Source organism: Heterodontus francisci, chromosome 6 (assembly GCF_036365525.1).
Source record: "Heterodontus francisci isolate sHetFra1 chromosome 6, sHetFra1.hap1, whole genome shotgun sequence".
NCBI lineage: Eukaryota > Metazoa > Chordata > Chondrichthyes > Heterodontiformes > Heterodontidae > Heterodontus > Heterodontus francisci.
Window position 1 is genome coordinate 96,713,228 of NC_090376.1, and position 22,141 is coordinate 96,735,368.

General features: G+C 41.0%; 1 protein-coding gene across 3 annotated transcripts in view; it reads right to left on the reverse strand.

Annotated features, from left to right (window-relative positions):
- Positions 1-22,141, reverse strand: part of tpp2 (tripeptidyl peptidase 2) — a 277,723-nt gene that overhangs the window by 123,733 nt on the left and 131,849 nt on the right. For all 3 annotated transcript variants that reach the window (XM_068034106.1, XM_068034105.1, XM_068034107.1), the window contains exons 14-19: positions 13,630-13,787; positions 12,948-13,024; positions 4,992-5,098; positions 4,126-4,280; positions 3,904-4,020; positions 1,530-1,630 (exon numbers count right to left, since the gene is read on the reverse strand). In XM_068034106.1, the coding sequence (XP_067890207.1) occupies positions 1,530-1,630; positions 3,904-4,020; positions 4,126-4,280; positions 4,992-5,098; positions 12,948-13,024; positions 13,630-13,787 (715 nt within the window). The remainder of the gene's footprint in view (positions 1-1,529; positions 1,631-3,903; positions 4,021-4,125; positions 4,281-4,991; positions 5,099-12,947; positions 13,025-13,629; positions 13,788-22,141) is intronic.

Below are 22,141 nucleotides of genomic sequence, written 5' to 3' on the forward strand. Positions count from 1 at the left end.
TGCAGAAGCAAATTCAACTTGGAAGGTGTGACATGGCGGCCATTACTGAGACATGGCTGCAAGGCCGTCAGGATGGGAATGGAATCTATCAGGTTGTAAGATTGGCAGAAAAGATAGGAAATGGTAGAGGGGAAGGAGCAACCCTAGTGTTTAAAGATGAAATTACTTCAGTGATGAGAAAGGGTAAGCAGGTAGTGGAGATTTTAATGGTACAATTAAGAAATGGAAAAGGATTTAAGACTGCAGTCGGAATTTTGTATAGGCTCCCTGGCAGCAGCTGTGAAGTGGCAGACTGTATAAAAGGAAGAGATCAGACAAGCGTGTAGCAAAGATAGAGTGGTTTTAATGGGGGATTTTCATATAGATTGGGATAAGCAGACGAGCTCATATCAGAAAGGTAGTGAATTTCTTGTGTGTGTTCAGGATAGTTTTCTGCAACAATATGTGCTAGAACCAACAAGGGCATACACCATACTAGATTTAGTAATGAGCAATGATTAATGGTCTAAAGGTGCGTGAATATTTATCTAACAGCAATCATAATATGATAGAGTTCAATGCAGCGTTTGAAAGAGAAAAAATATGAAACAGCTACTAAGGTTCTAGATTTAGGTAATGCTGCCAACGATGCAATGAGACAGAGATTGTCCATAGTAAACTGGGAAAATCTGTTAATGGGTAAAACAACAGAAGATCAGTAGGAGGTGTAGGTGTTCAAAAAGAACGTGATGTGATACAGAACCAGCTTATACTCCTAAAGGGCAAGAGCTCTACTTGCCCAAAAAACAGTCATGGGCGACTAAAGAGGTAAGGGACAACATAAAACTAAAAGAAAAAGCATACAAAAATGCAACAAAATTGCACAGTTCCTGGTGAATGGGAGATAGAAAGAACAAAGAGTAACAAAACATATAGTAAAAGCTACAAAAAGGGAGTATGAAAAGAAACATGCAAAGGATATCAAAAGCAACACAAAGTTTTTACAATAACATTTGGAAAAAGAGGATGTTCAGAAGTAATGTGCGCCCCTTGAAAACTGATGTGATATTGTCAATGAAAATAAAGAATTGATGGACATGTTGAGTAATATGTTTGCGCAGTGTTTAAAGCTTTCATTAAACCTCTTGCCATTTAATCTGTCCTGCCCTCCACCCTATCACAGACCTTCCCTTTTGTTCTTCTTCCTCCCCCCCCTTTCACTTGCTTTTACATTTGACAGTTCTGATGAAAGGTCACACTGAACTGAAACATGAACTCTGTTTTTCTCTCCACAGATGCTGCCTGGCCTGCTGAGTATTTCCGACATTTTCTATTTTTGATTCAAGGGACTACATCCAGGATTATACTGAAAACCTCGCAGAAACATTCTGCTTCTACTGCCAACCTTCCCTAAGCGTACATGAAGCAAAACTGATAACAGAAAGCATTCTCCCCAACACTGTAACAAAAGCTGTAAAATGCAAGGCCGGAAAGAGAATAATCGTGACCCAACAGGGCCACTTTCAGACCTAAACAAAGTTGCTGTTTACCTCAAAGATTGAATCCAGCTCTTGAGACTTATGGAGGGAGCAATATCTTCATACTTCAATGTAGATCTTATATCAAAACGAGTAATTCCATCTGATGCATGCTAAATTGAAGAAACATTAAAAACACAGGCTCTGCTTAAATAAAAAGTTTTGATCAAGTGAGGTAAGGCATTCTTAGCCATACAGTGTCAGATTTAGCTTACTCAAATTAAGCGTTTGCATATTAAATGTCTCAAAAGCACACCTTTGGGACGGGATTTTGAGATGCCCCCTGAGGCAGTGTCGAAGGTGGGGGGGGGGACGGCACTGAGTATCGTGACAGGTGGCTGGGGGTGGATAGGCCGACGATGGCCTTCCCACCGAGGCCCTTAAGTGGCCTATTAACCAAGCAAATACAGACCAGTCAGCCTGTCAGTGGTGGGGAAACCTTTAGAGACAATATTCTGGGACAAATTAATTGGAATTTGAAAACGCATGGACTAATAAATGAAAGTCAGCATGGATTTGTTAGGGGTAAATTATGTTTGACTAACTTGATTGAGTTCTTTGATGAAGTAATGGAGAGGGTTGATGAGGTGCGGTTGATGTTGTGTAGAAGGACTTTCAAAAGGTATTTGATTAAGTGCCACATCATAGACTGGTTAGCAAAGTTGAAGCCCATGGGATTAAAGGGATAGTGTCAGCATGGATATAAAATTAACTAAGGGTCGGAAATCAGGGAGTAGTGGTGAACTGTTCCTTTTTTTAAATTGGAGGAAAAGTATACAAATGGTGCTCCCCAGGGGTTGGTACTATGACCACTGCTCCTTTGATATATATTAATGACCTGCACTTGGCTATGCAGGGCACAATTTCAAAGTTTGTGGATGACACAAAACTCAAAAATGTAGTAAATAATGAAGAGGATAGGAGTAGACTTCAGGAAGACATAGAGAGAATGGTGAAATGAGAAGACACATGACAGATAAAATTTAACACAGAACTGTGAAGTCATTTATTTTGATATGAAGAATGAGAAAAACTAATATAAACTAAATGGTACAATTTTAAAGGGGGTGCAGGAACAAGGAGACCTCGGCGTGTGCATACAAAAATCTTTGAAGTGTTAAAAAAGAATCATATAGGATCCTGGACTTTATAAACAGAGGCATGGTGTACAAAAGCAAAGGAGTTATGCTAAACCTTCATAAATTACTGGTTAGGCCTCTGCTGGAGTTTCGTGCCCAATTGTGGGCACTGCACTTTAGGAAGAATGTCAAGGCCTTGGTGAGGATGTAGAGTAGATTTACTAGAATGGTACCAGGGATGCTGGACTTACTTGGTGAGTCCACAGAAGCTAGGGTTGTTCTCCACAGAGCCAAGCAGGCTAAGGGGAGATTTAACAAAGTTAGAATCATAGAAACTTACAGCATGGAAGGAGGTCATTTGGCACATTATGCCTGTGCCAGCCAACAAGGAGCCAGCAATCCCATTTTCTGGCTCTTGGCACTTGTAGGTTCCAGCACCCCAAGTGCATATTCAAGTACTTTTTAAATGTTATGAGGGTACTTGTCTCTACCACCCTGTCAGGCAGTGAGTTCCAGATACCCAACACCCTCTGGGTGAAAAAAGTTCGCCTCAAATCTCCTCCAAATTTCCTACTTCTTACCCTAAATCCATGCCCTTTAGTTATGGATCTCGCAACCAAGAGGAATAGAGCCTTCCTATCCACTCTACCTAGACCCCTCATAAATTTATACGCTTCAATTAGGTCTCCCCTCAGCTCCTTCTGTTCCAACAAAGACAACCCTAGCCTATCCAATCTTTCCTCATAACTAAAATTTTTCAGTCCAGGTATCATCCTTGTAACTCTCCTCTTTACCCTCTCTAGTGCAATCACATCTTTCCTATAGTGTGGTGACCAGTTGTTCAAAACCATGAAAGTTTCTCCTTATTCACTCTATCAACACATATTTTCAGTGGCAGAAGGATCAGTAACCAGAAAACACAGATTTAGCGTAATTGGCAAAATAATGAGAGGCAAGATGAGAACAAACATTTTTACACAATGAGCAGTTCACAGGCATGATGGGCTGAATGCCTTCTGTGTTGTACCATTCTATGATTCTATTACATTATCAAAATATTTAATATAGCGTAGGTATATGTTTTCAGATAGTATAAAAGCACAATAAATAATTGATATACTTTATTTGAGTTGGAGTTTGAAAGTTTTATTTACAAATGAACAATTAAAATCTATGTCATATGACCTGCTTCTCTAACCTATCTTAACTACATACAACATTAACGAAAATTTTGCTCCAGAGATACAATTCACCAAAAAAAATCTAAAGTATTTGGCTTAACACCAAAATATAAAGGAAAAACTTACAATGTGCAGCTGTGAAGGAGTGCAAAGGAGGCCACGGAAGGAAATTGTGTAGTTGATATTAACATCACCAAGACTGGCCCACCAACGGGCAATGCAAAACTCTACTGTTTTGCCATACTAGAAACAGTAAAACAAAACAGGTACAAGTTTTAAAAGCTAAATTCTGAGAGTTTATAAGTCAAAGTCATAAAGATTTTATTCTGCTGTCAAATTTGTGCTCACCAAAACGGGAAATGCCTCACAACTCGATCCTTTCTCCATAAGTGATGTGAATTTATAAAACTCATTAGTACGATAGGCCTTTTGTTTTTCAAGTTGAACTGCATGGAGGACAAACTTTGAGGAAATATCAGATGAAAGTGAAGATATGGTGACCTCTGTACAGAAGAAAGTGAAGCATTAAAACAAATAGAAATAGACACAAGCACTTCTCCCTTTACTGAAATGGCTGGACGACAGCTGTGCATGTTTACAGTATTGAAGACGACTTTCCGTTAATGTGAAAGTATGCATCACACATCTTTTGCAGTTTGGCTGGAGGAGGAGGGAGGGAAAGTCTACAGGAGAGGAGGCCTAAGGTTTGCTTGTTGGGCCAGCAGCAGTACTCCTCCTGGGTCAAAAGGAACCTTAACAACATGGAAAATAAACTTACCTGGGTCTATTCTGGCCAAATAAAAGTCATGACGGAGCGCCAGCGAAATCAGACAGCCACGACGTTTCCATTTGGATTAGGCTCCCACCTACCTGGGGAGAGTAGCCTCTGCACTGCTGCAATCCCAGCGGTCAAAATGGCATGGGGTGCAAAGGCACCTCCTCTGGCTATTTTAACTACCCTGCCGTCCAGCTTGTGCAGAGCAGGCTGGGCTAAAGATAATCTTACAGTTCATTAATTGCAATATTCTTTCCAGTAGGTGCCTTAATGAAAACACTGCTCTATGACTAATGATGGGAGACCATTTTTCCAGATTTGAAGGGATAGATTAGTATTCAGACAAAAAAAGAAATTTACCCTATTCCCAACTGTAAAAGCCAAAACAAGGGTTGTTAAAAATACTTCATTATTTCTACACAAAATGTGAAGCCCTTACCAGCCCAAGTAGCACCCCAAGGTACTTCAATAAAATGCCTTCTGATCTGGCCAGGTTTAAAGTGAACATCAGTGTATGCAAGCTCATAACTAGAGGTTTCATGTAACCTGTAACCAAAAAAATGGCATTAATTACAAGGCTATTCAGAGTGAATCTAAAGCTAATCCAGAGCATCTAAACAATGAATTATTTATATATATATATATTCTGGGTGTTGGCAGCAGGATGGAATCTGGACTGAAAGAATTTGAGCAGGGTGTTCTAAAAGATTGGGTGGCAGCTAGAAAGGGCAGATGAGCTACAAGTGAACTTTTTGAGCAGGAGTTAATAATGGCTGATGTGAAAGAAGAAGGGAGGGTGTCTACTGAGGTAGTATGGGCCGAGGTTAGAAACAGGAGAGGTGAGGTCACCCTGTTGGGAGTCTTTTATAAACTTCCAAATAGTTCCAGAGATGTAGAGGAAAGGATAGCGAAGATGATTCTCGACAGGGGCGAGAGTAACAGGGTAGTTGTTATGGGGGACTTTAACTTTCAAAATATCGACTGGAAATACTATAGTTCGAGTACTTTAGATGGGTCTGTTTTTGTCCAGTGTGTGCAGGAGGGTTTTCTGACACAGTATGTAGACAGGCCAACCAGGGGCGATGCCACATTGGATTTGGTACTGGGTAATGAACCCGGCCAGGTGTTAGATTTAGATGTAGGTGAGCACTTTGGTGATGGTGATCACAATTCGGTTAGGTTTGCCTTAGCGATGGGCAAGGACAGGTAAACACCGCAGGGCAAAAATTACAGCTGGGGGAAAGGAAATTATGATGCGATTAGGCAAGATTTAGGATGCGTAGGATGGGGAAGGAAACTGCAGGGGATGGGAACAATCGAAATGTGGAGCTTATTCAAGGGGCAGCTACTGCGTGTCCTTGATAAGTATGTACCTGTGAGGCAGGGAGGAAGTTGTCGAGCGAGGGAGCCGTGGTTTACTAAAGAAGTTGAAGCGCTTGTCAAGAGGAAGCAGAAGGCTTATGTTAGGATGAGACGTGAAGGCTCAGTTAGGGCGTTTGAGAGTTACAAGCTAGCCAGGAAGGATCTAAAGGGAGAGCTAAGAAGAGCGAGGAGAGGACACGAGAAGTCATTGGCGGATAGGATCAGGGAAAACCCTAAGGCTTTCTATAGGTATATCAGGAATAAAAGAATGACTAGAGTTAGATTAGGGCCAATCAAGGATAGTAGTGGGAAGTTGTGTGTGGAATCAGAGGAGATAGGGGAAGCGTTAAATGAATATTTTTCGTCAGTATTTACAGTAGAGAAAGAAAATGTTGTCGAGGAGAATACTGAGATTCAGGCTACTAGGCTAGATGGGATTGAGGTTCACAAGGAGGAGGTGTTAGCAATTTTGGAAAGTGTGAAAATAGATAAGTCCCCTGGGCCAGATGGGATTTATCCTAGGATTCTCTGGGAAGCTAGGGAGGAGATTGCAGAGCCTTTGTCCTTGATCTTTATGTCGTCATTGTCGACAGGAATAGTGCCGGCAGACTGCAGGATAGCAAATGTTGTCCCCTTGTTCAAGAAGGGGAGTAGAGACAGCCCTGGTAATTATAGACCTGTGAGCCTTACTTCGGTTGTGGGTAAAATGTTGGAAAAGGTTATAAGAGACAGGATTTATAATCATCTTGAAAAGAATAAGTTCATTAGCGATAGTCAGCACGGTTTTGTGAAGGGTAGGTCGTGCCTCACAAACCTTATTGAGTTTTTCGAGAAGGTGACCAAACAGGTGGATGAGAGTAAAGCAGTGGATGTGGTGTATATGGATTTCAGTAAGGCGTTTGATAAGGTTCCCCACGGTAGGCTATTGCAGAAAATACGGAAGTATGGGGTTGAAGGTGATTTAGAGCTTTGGATCAGAAATTGGCTAGCTGAAAGAAGACAGAGGGTGGTGGTTGATGGCAAATGTTCATCCTGGAGTTTAGTTACTAGTGGTGTACCGCAAGGATCTGTTTTGGGGCCACTGCTGTTTGTCATTTTTATAAATGACCTGGAAGAGGGTGTAGAAGGGTGGGTTAGTAAATTTGCGGATGACACTAAGGTCGGTGGAGTTGTGGATAGTGCCGAAGGATGTTGTAGGGTACAGAGGGACATAGATAGGCTGCAGAGCTGGGCTGAGAGATGGCAAATGGAGTTTAATGCGGAAAAGTGTGAGGTGATTCACTTTGGAAGGAGTAACAGGAATGCAGAGTACTGGGCTAATGGTAGTGTAGATGAACAGAGAGATCTTGGTGTCCAGGTGCATAAATCCCTGAAGGTTGCTACCCAGGTTAATAGGGCTGTTAAGAAGGCATATGGTGTGTTAGCTTTTATTAGTAGGGAGATCGAGTTTCGGAGCCACGATGTCATGCTGCAGCTGTACAAAACTCTGGTGAGACCGCACCTGGAGTATTGCGTGCAGTTCTGGTCACCGCATTATAGGAAGGATGTGGAAGCTATGGAAAGGGTGCAGAGGAGATTTACTAGGATGTTGCCTGGTATGGAGGGAAGGTCTTACGAGGAAAGGCTGAGGGACTTGAGGTTGTTTTCGTTGGAGAGAAGGAGGAGGAGAGGTGACTTAATAGAGACATATAAGATAATCAGAGGGTTAGATAGGGTGGATAGTGAGAGTCTTTTTCCTCGGATGGTGATGGCAAACACGAGGGGACATAGCTTTAAGTTGAGGGGTGATAGATATAGGACAGATGTCAGAGGTAGTTTCTTTACTCAGAGAGTAGTAGGGGCGTGGAACGCCCTGCCTGCAGCAGTAGTAGACTCGCCAACTTTAAGGGCATCTAAGTGGTCATTGGATAGACATATGGATGAAAATGGAATAGTGTAGGTCAGATGGTTTCACAGGTCGGCGCAACATCGAGGGCCGAAGGGCCTGTACTGCGCTGTAATGTTCTAATGTCCTAATTCTAATCTAAAACAAAGAGAGTCATTAACATGCATGGGGGCCAGGAGTGGCAGCTGAGTGTTCAGGAATTAAGTGAGGAGTGAATCAAGAGAAGAGGAGATGAATCTCACATTGGAGACAAGCTTACAGAAAACGGGGAAGATCGGAGAGAAACTGCAGAATTATGGGGGGGGGGGGATGCGGGGTTGGAGGTAGGGTGTCGAGTTGAGACTGTAGCTAGTTGGGAGCAGGAAAGGAGGTTAAGGTAGTGACAAAAAGATAAAGGGGGTGGGGGGGGGGTTGGTTTGACTAACTGGTTGGGAGCAGGAGAGAAGGGTGAGGTGGTGGCAAGAACAGAGGTGAAAAAATTCATGGACCTTTTGCTGTTGTGAGAGGGGGTGGAGGAAAGGTGGGGTAAAGGATTTGAGAAGGTGGCTCGTTACTGAGAAAGGAATGTTGGGTTGTTCCTGAACTAAGGACGATTCTATCGTAGTAAGAGGATAAGGCTAAAGAGAGTGAGGCACAGTAGCACTCAACACATTGTGTCAAATCTGATGATGAATGACTACACCAGTCACACACTGGTTGCATTTGAGTTTGCAGCCTTCAGAAATAAGGAAACTGTGAACTGTGCTGGAAAGAAGGACGGGGTGGGAAATGATTGACCACTTGATGTGAATAAGGCAATTGCGGGCAAGCCAACAGTCAATAGAGGTCAGTGGCAGTTGCACGACCAGAGTAGCTGGAGTGAATTAGCTCAGAGCTAGAGATTTCTAGGGACAGATGGTGAAAATAGTGAGGTGGGAGAGGTAAGGGGATCTCAAAAAAAATTTAATGGAATGGACAGATTTCAGAATTTTCAAACATTCTAAGTAAAACTTATTTCAATACTGGTAGAACTCTGTAGGACCTTGGCAAAGGCAGGTCAGTAGCAATGAATAGCTGTTCACCTTTTGGCAGACTATTCAAGGATCTATGCAGGTAGCTGGAGGGTGGAAAAATCATGTTTCCGCTGAATCAATTACAATGCTACACAGTGCAAATGGAAGGAGTGGCATCTAATTTAAACAGATCAGTTTCTCACATGGTTCCCAAGAATGAAAGTTATTGGAGGAAGAAAGATCGATGAATTGCTTACATGATTGACAAAGACAAATCAGTAGGAAAAAAAATTGAGATGGAAAAGCTATGTTTACTGTGGATAAAATGAGCTAGAAGCCTACCAGAAACTGCCACAAAATATTATTTTAGCATATCTCTAGTAACATGGCTCATAGGTAGAATAGGGTCCACAGTATGAGTGTAATTTTAGCTGCCCACTAAATCTGTACATTTAAGGCCACTGCTCTAAATAGCTAAAGCTAGTTACAGTGAAACTTGTACAAACAGACACCCCCAAAAAACAGATACCTATTGACAGTACCAAATACTTGCATTGGAATAAATACAAGCTGCACTTTGAAACCATGAACAAATTACAAACTACAGACAGCCTTCAATGCACCCAAATCCATTTATAACTTAAACATGGGACACGCAAGTATGTGTGATGCAGCAGATCAAAGAAACAGCTTTTATGGAATGGGGATTTCTTTCCCCAGCATCCACACAAGCAGAGAAACTACTCCAGATCTGGGATTGAATGCTTTATCCCAGGGATAAAGTGTTTTTTTTGCCATGTTACGATCTGGTTCATGGTTTATATTAATTTTCTACAAGTAACTTTTAATTTGGGAATTTAATTTTTTAATGCAAGATTAATGAAAACACTGGGTTTGAGAAGCTGGCAAACAAACCTAGAGTGGTTCAAAGGGCGGCACATGTTTAGTTAGTAAGGTCATATTGAAGACCCTACACAATGGGAACTTCTCTGAACTTCTTGATGTAGATGGTGTGTATGCAACTGCTGCAATCAGGGGTTTAAATTATTCATATGATTTCCCAGAACAAAGAGAACATTTAAAGTTCAAAAACCTCTCCACCAGTGCTTACAGAGACAGAGTTAGACAAATGAGAGCCATAAAACCACAGGTGGCCTTGTTTAGTTGGGCAGTTGGAACCAGATAGTCTGGAGAGTTTGTTCTGTCATTGTTAGCAATATTAATTATTCATGTGGGTATCAGGAATCAAAGAGAAGATTTGGAGTTGGAAATAATTAGTTTAAACTATCTGGGACATCCCATATGTACCGCTTGCTATATAGAAAGATGTTGCTAGGGAGATGCCTTTTGGGTCAGGTGTTTTATTTGGATGCTTACTGACACAGTCAGTCACTTGGCTTTTAGACAAGTAGTTGGCTTTTGGAAAAGCAAGTTGGCTTTTGGAAGTCCATTGGACTCAGGAGCAAAGAGGCCATCAAGAAACAGGGGTGTTTCTATTCTGAGGCAGGCCCGCGCTCAAGCTGGTAAGTCCAGATTCGGGAGGTGATCTCATACCTCAGAAGACAGCTGAGAAACTAAGGAAAACTAAGTGAATTCCTAAGAGCTGTGGTACACTTTGGATTGGTCCCAGGAGAAGCGAACAAAGCACCAAGATCTTGTAATGTATAGGGAAATTCTTGGGGTAGAAGAACAGTCAAATAGGAGTGTTTTGTTAAGAGTTAGAGTTTGAAGTAAACATCTTCACGTTCTGTTAAGATTTTAAGTTTAAAAAATGTGTAATTGTAGTGTTAAGTTAGTAATGTTTTGCTTTAACTCTTGTAAAGATTTTGTTTAAAATGTGAAATCTTGTTGTGTAATTCTTTCAGTAATAACTGGCAATTCAACCTTCTCTTTTTTAAAAGCTAAGGGTCCCTAATGGGATCATAACAGCTTTTATGGATGCTGGGTAAAGAACTCCACATTCCACAAAAGCTGGGAACTGCCAGTTGGGGGAGTCAGGAGCCCTGAAATTGTCAGGGGCATGGGGGTGTGGAGGAGGCAGACTGGGGACCTGGGTATAGATAGAGACTCAGAAATGGGGGCTGGGGCAGGGAAAGGTTGGAGATTGAGGTCTTAGAGGATGGGGAGGTGGAGGGAAAGAGATAAAGAGAATGGTTTTCCCTTTTCCTCACCCTCAGTTTCCCCTCTTCTGTGGCTTGCTGATTCTTGGAACGTTTCATACAACAGCTGCTGGTGCAAAACCACAAGTAAAGATTCACTACTACAGGGGTAAGTAGAACAACATTTGCAGAAGTCATTTGATCTGGTGTCACATGATCAGTTGTCATGTGGTCAGATCATGCATCAAACCTACAGAAATGTCTCCAACCAGAGTTGGCAACTCTACTCCACCAGTACGAATGAACTGCTAACACTCCCGTATCCATACCCCAGCATTAGCAGCTGCAGCACATGGAGGGAGGGTCTCCTTGTCAGGATATTAATTCCCCTTTCACCCATAACTCTCCAACCCCTGCCAATTTGGTGAGGATTTGCCAGCCATTTTGCCCCTACAGCAGTTACATCGCCCTGTGCAGGCTGCTAACGTCACAGATCCCAGGATTAGGCCATCCGTCCCTCAACAGAACGACAATAAACTGGGAAATGCAACGAACAGTAAATGAACTGAAATTTCATCCTGAATTAGGCACAATCCCAGATAAACAGGAAAGCCGACGTAGTAGTCAATCCTGGGACATCTGGTTCATCCTGTTTAATGTACATACAATGACAATTTGAAAACGAGGACCCTGCAAATCAAGGGCACATGATATAAGTCCCTTAGTTTGCTCCAATTTACGGGTTTCACTGTGCTTGCTTCTATTTGTAAACAGTTCAGCTGATTCACATGGCAATTGTAATTCCTTGTAAATTTCAGGCTTATGATCAAGAGTTTTTGCTTGAACAATATATTCCATCTGCAAAGAAGTATGACATTTGGAATGTGATTGATGCAAAACAATTTATATAAATATATTAAAAGTGGTTACTGACTGCAACATTCTGAAAATATTGGACCTATGACACAGTGAAGGTCTATTAAAGTACAGTGATTTGCAACTAATGTAGCTAAGAAATCCCAGTATTAAAGATTTAAATTCACTGCAGAACATACAAAAGCACTCCGTGGATACTTGAGCTGCACCCTACTGAAGGAAGAGACATGAGAAACAGAATCAGCAAGTCATTAAAGGCAAACAAATGCCCCCCATTAGTGTAGCCCCTTACCACTCATTATAATCCCCCACCACCAGGTAAATTGATGAAAATCCCATTGAGCAAGCAAACCATTTCCTATGACACCCTCCCAACTTCACTGAGCAGTGTAATAAGTTCTGGAACCCCACTCTCTCAACTGACTTGTAAAGTTAAGCTATTCTCATCTCTCACAGCAAATAATTCGCCTTGGCAACTCCAACACGCACAAGCAGAAGTGGCCTCAGGGCCCCTCCTGCAAGAAAGACAATCGGTCCTTGCCCACTGAGTGATGTAATTGCTGCAGAACCCCCCCAATCATAAATTTTATGCTCACCTTCTGCCAGGGTTAGTTTGCAAGCCAACCAATTTGTCGATGCATGCTTTCCTTCTTTTGCTCCACTCCCATTGTCCTGTCTCCTCCAAGCTCTCATCCAAAACCTCATCTGTCTACCATCCCTCATACTCCTTTATACTCGTCTTTTTTCCTGACTGAGTCCAATTATCACCCTGCCTGATCTGACTTTTCATGTTCAGTGCCTTGGAAGATTGATGTTAATGTAAATCTCTCATGGCAAACTATATTATACACTGCATTGTAATGGGAGAAGCACAGCATTACAGAATGCATGATGTAGTATTCTGTTAGTAAGGTAGAGTTGTGTTTAAAGTGGCCTGTCTATTCAAGGCAGGTGCTGTAAGTTTACACAGCCAGAAGCCACTCAGACTTTGACTGGCAGGGAACTTTCCAGATTGGAATGTGCTCAATGTTGCAGCTCAGAAACAACCAGTATTAAGTTTGCCCAGTTTCTCTGTCAACCTTAGCACAGCAGCAGTATTCTTTCTGGATCAGAAGGTTGAATTCAAGTCTGTTTTGAGGGCATAGCGGAAAATAACTCAATAAATAAGCAGGCTTACTAACCTTATGGGTACAGTGACTGTTACTGGAAGTCTAAACAAAGGGCCTGCATTAGGAGCAGTGGTATCATATCCACAAACCTGCAATAAATGAATAAATGACTACCTCTGCCAAGTAAAATAACCAAATCATGCCTGATATATAAACAAACATGGAGTTTTACAACATTCTGCTTGCCAACATAATAACTGAATAAGCATTTCACATTAGTAGCACAGTACTACTACAGAAGCAAATGCCTTCAATGTGTTTTAGGGAAACACTATTTCTGGTTCTCTGCTATTCTGCATGATGAATCATTTTATCTTTATTCCAAATTATTATATAACGGTTTTGTAGGAAATCTTTAACACCAATTTCATTGCAGGAAAAAATGGTACAACTTTTAACTTTGGCAGGGGTGTGAAACGAAGTCATATAGATCGGCTGCCTGTTACACACTCCATCTGATTTTCCTCTCCACTGACTTCAATGACAAGATGTACAATGGGCAACCTGTCCAATGCTGTCTGTTTTACACCCAAAGGAGGCCAGCTTCTTCTCCCATTTACAAAGCACACATGCAACTTCTCAAATACTGTTACGTTTTGGGAAAATCAAGCATAAACTTGCTTATTATTGTTTTTTAGAACCAGAATGTACTGTGTATATTTACTAAAGAAAAGCATTATTAAGTACAAGATACCTCAGTAAAATGGACCCCTTCACGAAGACCACATGGATCCACTCGTATGGTTATATGTCTACACTGATTCATTAATTCCAAGTGACTCGGGCACTGAATCCATGATGCATTGCACGTTAAAGCTAAGTGAAGCTGTAGAGATATCCGTTCAGAGTTTTCTGCCCAAAAATGAAAATTTTAAAAAGTAACATTATTAAGTAATGCACTGTGCTGAAAATTCTACACGGTTGATAAGAGGTATATACAGATATAAAGCCTGGCTCGGGTATAAAATTAAAACCCGACCCGACCACAGCCAAGCTGAACCCGACCCGGGCCCGAGTCCTTCAATTTTTTTTCATGCCCAACCCGAAAATATCAAACATGTTATTAATACAGAAAGAATCACGTCAAAATGTAACATTAAAAAGAAAACAATACAAAACAAAACCTGACCCGAGCCAACCCGACCCGACCTGAGCCCGAATGCTGGACACAGAATACAGACCCAACCTGACCCGAACCAGACACATGTAGTCAGGTTTGGGTCGTGTAACCAGGTTTTATACAGATATATATCTTTTACCAGCAGTATAATTGTTAACAGCCCACATATTTTTATTAAAAAAGTGTAATGTCTGGAGTGTGATAGGTCCAATGTCTATACATGTGTGTTTATACATGCTAGTGAATCTCCCGTGGTACTGCTCGAGGTAAATCTGATGATACGTTGCTTTATAAGGACTCTTGTTCTACCAGGAAATGTATTATGCGGCTGCGGTAAAGCTGTGTCTCAAGGGTTCAAAATTTAATTGTTAAATAAACAATGGATGAGACTAGAGTTTAATTGTTCTTCAGGCTGCATATTTATTTCCCTTTTTTGAAAAAAATGTGATTAACAAGGTTACTCAAGGTAAGCATTCCGACTCCTGTATCAATTGACTGTCTTTGTTTCTATATACATTTTTTATGTGTGTTACAGAAATTTGCTATGACACCTACAGAATGATGTAAGGAAATCATGCTAAAATTACTTTTTTAATACAATATTTTAGAAAATTTTCAATGTAACTGTTCAAAGAGAATGCATTCTTTTATAAAGACATGAACAGCATACAAGGTATTATTCCGCTATCAGCTTTGCTCAGTTACTAACATTTCATCTGAGTCCCCAGGCTCTGTATTACAGGCTTAAACACAAAGGATAGGCTGACACATCAGTGCAGTAATGAAGTAGTGCTGCATTATTGGAGGCCCTGTCTTGTTAGAAGAGTTTAAACCAGAGGGCCCATCTGTCTGCTCAGGTGGTTCATACTTCTTTCCATTATTCTTGAAAACAATATTTTCTATTGTAGTTTTCATCATCATATGTCACACTGTTGTTCTCTCCCAATCTCCTCCCAAAAATACACTACTTTTTGCACTTTTGTTTTAAAAGAATAAAGCTTCTTTGTTCTAACTATTTTGGCCTCATGACTAAGCATTAAATCTATTACTACCTCAAGTAGATTGTAAACATCTGAAGTTAAGAAGCAGTCTTCCAGTAACTCCTGAAACTGGTTTGCCCATTTTGAATTCCGTCCACTTACTATACAATTACAGTTGTCAACAATCTCCTCCCAGGAGGCCTTTAAATCTATTCAAATTCAGATTTTCTTCAGTGGTCCCATGAACTCATAATTCCATAAAGACTCAGATAAATTCCCATCCAAGGAAAGATCCACCCTCCTGTCAATAAACAGATTGTCCATAAAGGATATTTTCTTGTTCCTTTTCTCCTTTAACCCTGATACAAACTCATGGGCATACTATTTGATATCCAGAATTCTCCAACTGGAACAATAAATTATGTTCACATGTTTAATCCACGTAGGGTATAATCACATGATTACAATTTTCTTCCTCTTTTCTTAGTATCAATATTTTTAAAGCTTCCATTATTTTTCATTACTTACTTGTTCATTGTTCTCCCACCTTTCCTGGGCTGTACTTCTGCCTCTTGCTGTTTCAACCCCTTTTTCTATTCTATGACTTTTGTTTCTTTTCATATATTTATGTCTTAGCTATCCCAATTTCTTGCTGTTCCTGAAATCACCACCTCCCCATTATTTTCAATATGGCTCCATAGCAATCTGAAGATTCTGTCACATCATTTAAAGAGAAATATAAATGAACTAAAACCCACCTTAGTGTTCAATTAAATCCAGCCTTTGTCTATGCATTTGCAATTCAAAAAATCATAGGAACAAAGGAAATAGGAGCAGGAGTAAGCCATTCGATCCCTCAAGCCTGCTCCGCTATTCAACTAGATCTTGGTTGATCATCTACCCCAATGCCACTTTCCCACGCTATCCCCTTACCCCTTAATATCATTAGTATCCAGACATTTATTGATTTCTGTTTTGAACATGCTCAATGATTTAGCTTCCACAGGCCTCTGGACTAGAGAATTCCAAAGATTCATCACCCTCTGAGTGAAGAAATTCCTCCTCATCTCAGTCTTAAATGGCCTACCCCTTATTTTGAGACTATGTCCCCTGGTTCTAGACACATCAGTCAGAGGAAACATCCTACGTACATCCATCCTGTCACACCCTGTAAGAATTTTGTAAGTTGCAAGATGATCACCTCTCATTCTTTGAAACCCTAGCGAATACAAGCCCAGTTTCTGTAATCTCTCCTCATAGACAATCCTGCCATCCTAGGAATTAGTCTGGTGAACCTTTGTTGCATTCCCTCTATGGCAAGTATATCCTTCCTTACGTAAGGAGACCAAAACTGTACACAATACTCCAGGTGTGGTCTTACCAAGGCTATGTACAATTGCAGGAAGACTTCTTTTCTCCTGTACTCAAAACCTCTTGCAATGAAGGCCAACATATCATTTGCCTTCCTAATTACTTGCTGCACCAGCATGTTGGCTTTCAGTGACTTATGAACAAGGACACCCTTTGGACATCAACACCTCCCAATCTTTTATCATTGAAGAAATACTCTGCATTTTTGATTTTCCTACCAAAGTGGATAACTTCACATTTTTCCACATTATATGCCATCTGCCATGGTCTTTCCCCTCACTTAGTCTGCCCAAAACCCCTTGAATCCTCTCTGCATCCTCCTCAGAAGTCACATTCCCACATAGTTTTGTGTCATCAGCAAACTTGGAAATATTACATTTGATCTCCACATACAAATATCCTTCTGGATTTCATAACTCACTTTAATTAATGAGCACTTAGCAATTATGAACCCGTCCAGATATCTCATATTCTCCGCAGCAATATTTCAGAATGTCTTTCCTTAATGTAATTCGTACAAATTGAATATCAACACGAGCATGAGTACTTTTTTTAAATTTAAGAAAAGATACTTCCCACGTTTCTACTACTATTTATCCAATTAAAAATCAGGCTTTTAAGTGTTAACCTACAAGCTACTTTATAGTCACCAATCTAAATGCTCATCTTAATTTAAAGAAAGATTGACCAATCTTGCATTTGTACAGCATAAGTCTTTGGGACATTCTAAAATGTGTTGCATCTAATGAATTACGTTTAAAGCCCAGTGATTATTGTTATGACAGGAAATTTACTGATGTATATATCTGTGGTAGTTCCTTAGCCAGTGTCTTGCTTATTCTAACTCAAATTTTGTTCCATGCCTCATGCTTGAATCTCCAAATTTGAGCAAATTAGAAACAACTTGGTATGCTAATTCTCTGAGCCTTAAATTCTAACAAAAATATCTTGTTTTTAATCCAACCCTTTTTATTGTAAATTCAAATCCATTTTTTCATACATACAAAAATGTTAACAGCACAAAGCATTTACTTGATGTTTCAGGTTCAGTGGACAACAAACATAAAGGTGCTTGAATTGAATTTTTAAATTATCCATTTCGATCATTTCAAGGATAGTCGCATTCTCTTCTCTTACTTGAACAAATAACAGAAGTAAAGCAGATTCTACATTTTAAAGCATTCTGTAGTATTCTCACATTCAAGCCTTTGGATTCTTTTCAGTTCAGATCTCTGCAGCTAGATGTCAGTACAAATTCCTTGGAGATGTCTCCAATCTTTCTGATGTATACAAAAAATATGCAATAACTCTACAGCAAAGGCGTTATAAACAAAGACTTCCACAGAACATAACTGACTTTCAATGGAAACCATTAGAAGAAATACTTAACTGGAATAAATGGCTACCCTAAGTATCTGGAAATAATCTCGTATGATATTCATCAATTTCAGAATATAGCTTTATAATCTAGCAATATCTGACATGTCAGGTATTTAGAAATGGAGTTGTATGGTCAAAGGAAACAAAACTATTTGGTATGTGTAAGCTAAAGTTCTATTTTCAGAAATGTCATTGTTAGTGATGATACAGTAGTACAGTACATTGAAGTACCGACATGTGGTGCCACTAGGTGGTGTAATGCTGCTTACAAATCCCAGGGTACTGAGTTCTCAATCTCTGGATTACTAAATTGGTGATCGCTGTAGGAATGCACCAAGAAGCACATGCCAGTTATAGTAGAAATAGACAAGGTAATTTTAAAGAATGGAGCAAAAATGATAGCATGTCGGAATATGAGGAAAATCAAATTAATCTCTATTATGAGAAGGAAAAAGACAGACAAAGATATAAGCATTAGCTTGGACACGAAAAGCAAACTGAAAGGAGCTGTAAATCTGAACAAAGAAAGGTAAAGCATACGTACTGCCATGCTCCAAGTTGAGGAAACAAACGGGGGAATTATATCAATAATATCACAGGAAGATACTTATTTATTAGCACTAACAGAAACATGGCTAAAAGCCGGGCAGGCATTGACAATTGCGTTATAATAATACTCACAGGTGAGACAGGATAAGTCTGGTAATATTGGTAAAGGATTTAATACATACTATAGCGACAGCTGATATACACAAAAAAAAGTTTCAGACATAATGTGGTTAGATATCAAAGATGAAAAAAAGATTGCTACATTACAGTGGTAGCACTCCCACCTCTGAATTAAAAGATCTTGGGTTTAAATCCCATTCTAGAGACTTCAACACAAAATCTAGGCTGAAACTTTGATACAGTACCGTAGGGGTGCTGCACTGCCAAAGCTGCTGTCTTTTGGATGAGCCATTAAAACTGAGGCCCCATCTGTTCTCTCAGATGGACGTAAAACATATGGCACTATTCAAAGAAGAGCAGAGAATTTCACTGTGCCCTCTCCAAGATTTATCCTTCAACCATCACCAAAATAGATTATCTGGTCATTTGTCTCACTGCTCTTTGTGGGACCTTGCTTGCTACCACATTTCCCTACGAGAACAGTAACTACACATCAAAATCACTTCATTGGATGCAAAGTGCTTTAGGATGGCCCAAGTCCCTGAAAGGCATTATTGTCTATAGTATGTTGTCATGCAAGCCCCCCACCTGCCAAGAATGCAATGTTTGCCACCTGAACATTGATGTTAAACTGTTGCTGGTGAAGAAAGAACTTGCTTTAAAAACAATGGAGACTTTGGCTGGAGACATTAGCATATCAACAGACAGTACAAAGAAAGGACAAAGGGGCTATTCCCTACTCCAATTTAATCCACAATGGACGTTTGATTCCCAGACGTTGCAGCATTCCAGGTTAACTACTAAGATGGCCAAATACACAAATAGACGTGGTCAGACCAGTTTAGTCACATGACTGACTGACCGTTGGAGTTTTTTGAATTTGAACTAGCCACAGGATTAAAACTCAGAAAGGTATTCACTCCTGGACTGGAAAAGACCTCTCTCCTGTCTGCTCTCATCTCATTCTCACCAGCTTCGGAAACCAATGAAGACACGTAAACTCAAAGAGAGAAAAGTCTCTTGCCTGAACAAGGTTTAAGAAGAATACTGGGCCCCAACGAAAAGTAAGAGCTGTCTACAATCAAAGACTCTACAGTGAGCTGAAAACACAGAAACAGCAACAAGAAACCCCCTTCAGAGTCTGCCTCAAACCTCTCTATTTTTCTTCTGCTCTTTTCTGTCCCTATTTGCATGTGTGTATCGCGTGTGCATGCTAGCTTGGGCGTGTCATATATCCGTTGGGTTAACCGAATTAAAGTTCAAGTTTTAATAAATTTCACATTTCTTTTTTAAACCTGAGAAAACCTGGTTGTGCTCATTTCTTTGCCTTATAATTGGAAAGTGGTGAACAAGGATTCACCAAGGGGGAGCTCAATACACTGTGTTTAAAAATCAAACCCTGTTACAACAAGACCAGATGAAGACAGTAAAAGACCCCAAGACATCTTTCTCACCTGGTCATAACAATGTACACAAACAAGTTCTTTCTTACTTTGAATCTTTGGCCTGAATGTGACGTTGTGGCGGAGGCCCTGTCCACCGGCTAAAATGTCGGGAATCAGCCCGCCTCCATCGAGCCTGGAAGCCACACAGCGATTTTGCCTGGCCCATGCATTTAATTGACCTCAGTCAAGGCTTCCGCTCCTCTGAGGCAGCAAGTCTGGCCTCCAAGAGCTGCTGACCAATCAGCGGGCTGGCAGCTCCTCAATCCCAGCAGTGCCACAGGGAGCAGTGACCATTCCTGGGACTGCACCCAGCATGAGGAGCAAGAGGGACGCCAGCCCCGAAAAAAGTGAATGGAGTTTCGGGTCTCGTCGGGAACAATCGACTGGGCCCAGCGAGGGGCTTGGGGATCGATCAAGAGGGCAGGAGGAGGTGCTGCAGTGGGGAAGGGTTGGGGAGGGTGGGCTTGTGCTGCTGTGGGAGCCCTCTGTGGGACACAGGGTGCCCAATCAGGAGGACACCCCCCTCCCCCTCAGCCCCGAGCCAGCCTCATATTACTGAATGGCCTCCTCAGCTGGCGAAGTGCCCATTTACCACTGATAATATACCAGCGGCAGCAGGAGAAGGCCCATAAATGGCAATTCATTGTCCTCTTAAGGGGTGGGCGGGCCATTAGCCACCTCCCCTGCGGCTGGCAAAATAGCAGTGGGGCCGGGTAGGCGACGGGAACAGCAACCCCTGCCTCCCACTCGATTTTACGCCCTCCGCCTTCATTCCACTCCTTGGGGGGGGGGGGAGATGGGGGTGGGGGGGGGTGCGGGTAGTGTAAAATTCTGGCCTTTGTGCTAAATATGGAAGTGGAAGAGGAAATCTGTAGACAGATTAAGATGAGGAGTAGGCATTATAATATTATTGCTGTAGGAGATTTTAATTACACACTAACTGATAGGGACAAGGTGAGGGTAAACAAAGAAAAGAACAAAGAACAGTACAGCACAGGAACAGGCCATTTGGCCCTCCAAGCCTGCGCCGATCTTGATGCCTGCCTAAATTAACACCTTCTGCACTTCTGGGGCCCATATCCCTCTATTCCCTTCTATTCATAAAAAAGAACAGAATTCCTAAAATATGTGCATGACTACTTCCACAAGCGATAACTCTGTATGCTTATAAGGAGAGAGGTATTGCTAGATCTAATTTAATGATATAGATCGTGCAGAGGAATTAAATATGGGTAAGCACCTTGAGAGCAGTGACTATAATATAAGGTTTTACAGTTCAAATAAATGGAGGAAAAGTTAGTACAAAACCAAAGATACGAAAATGAAATGTGTGGGGCGGCACAGTGGTTAGCACTGCAGCCTCACAGCTCCAGGGACCCGGGTTCGATTCTGGTTACTGCCTGTGTGGAGTTTGCAAGTTCTCCCTGTGTCTGCGTGGGTTTTCTCCGGGTGCTCCGGTTTCCTCCCACAAGCCAAAAGACTTGCAGGTTGGTAGGTAAATTGGCCATTGTAAATTGTCACTAGTATAGGTAGGTGGTAGGGAAATATAGGGACAGGTGGGGATGTTTGGTAGGAATATGGGATTAGTGTAGGATTAGTATAAATGGGTGGTTGATGGTGGGCCGAAGGGCCTGTTTCAGTGCTGTATCTCTAATCTAAATCTAAATATTGAAGATTTTAGAAATATGTGAAGTGAGTTAGATGAGGCGAGCTGGAAAAGGAACTGGAACACAGGGCTACAGATCAACAATGGGATTTTTTTTTATTTGAGGAGATTGCAGAATAAATATCTACCATTAAAAAGGAGACTAATTACTTTCTGGCATTTTGAAATTTGAAGAGGTTTGAAACAAACTAAAATTGAAAGAGTCTGATGAAATTGCATAAAAAATAAGGAAGAGATTAAGAGAGGTATAAGGAAGGCAAGGAGGGATTATGAGGAGAGATTCACAAAAATTAAAAATAGTAATGCATTTTACAAATAGATCAGTAAAAGAAAAGGTTAAATGTGAGATTAGACCCTGAGAGGAGAGGATAGTGAGTTATCAGAGGACAAGTGGAAGTTTGTGGGCATACTAAACAAGTACTTTGCTTCAAAATTTACAAAGAAAGATACTGGGGAGAACTCATGTCTTCGATTGTTTAAAAGATGAGCTATGAAAATGGAAAGTATTAGAGAAGTTGGTAAAGCTAAAGAAGGACAAGGTGCTGAGGTATAAGCAAGGAATCTGAGGGAATTGG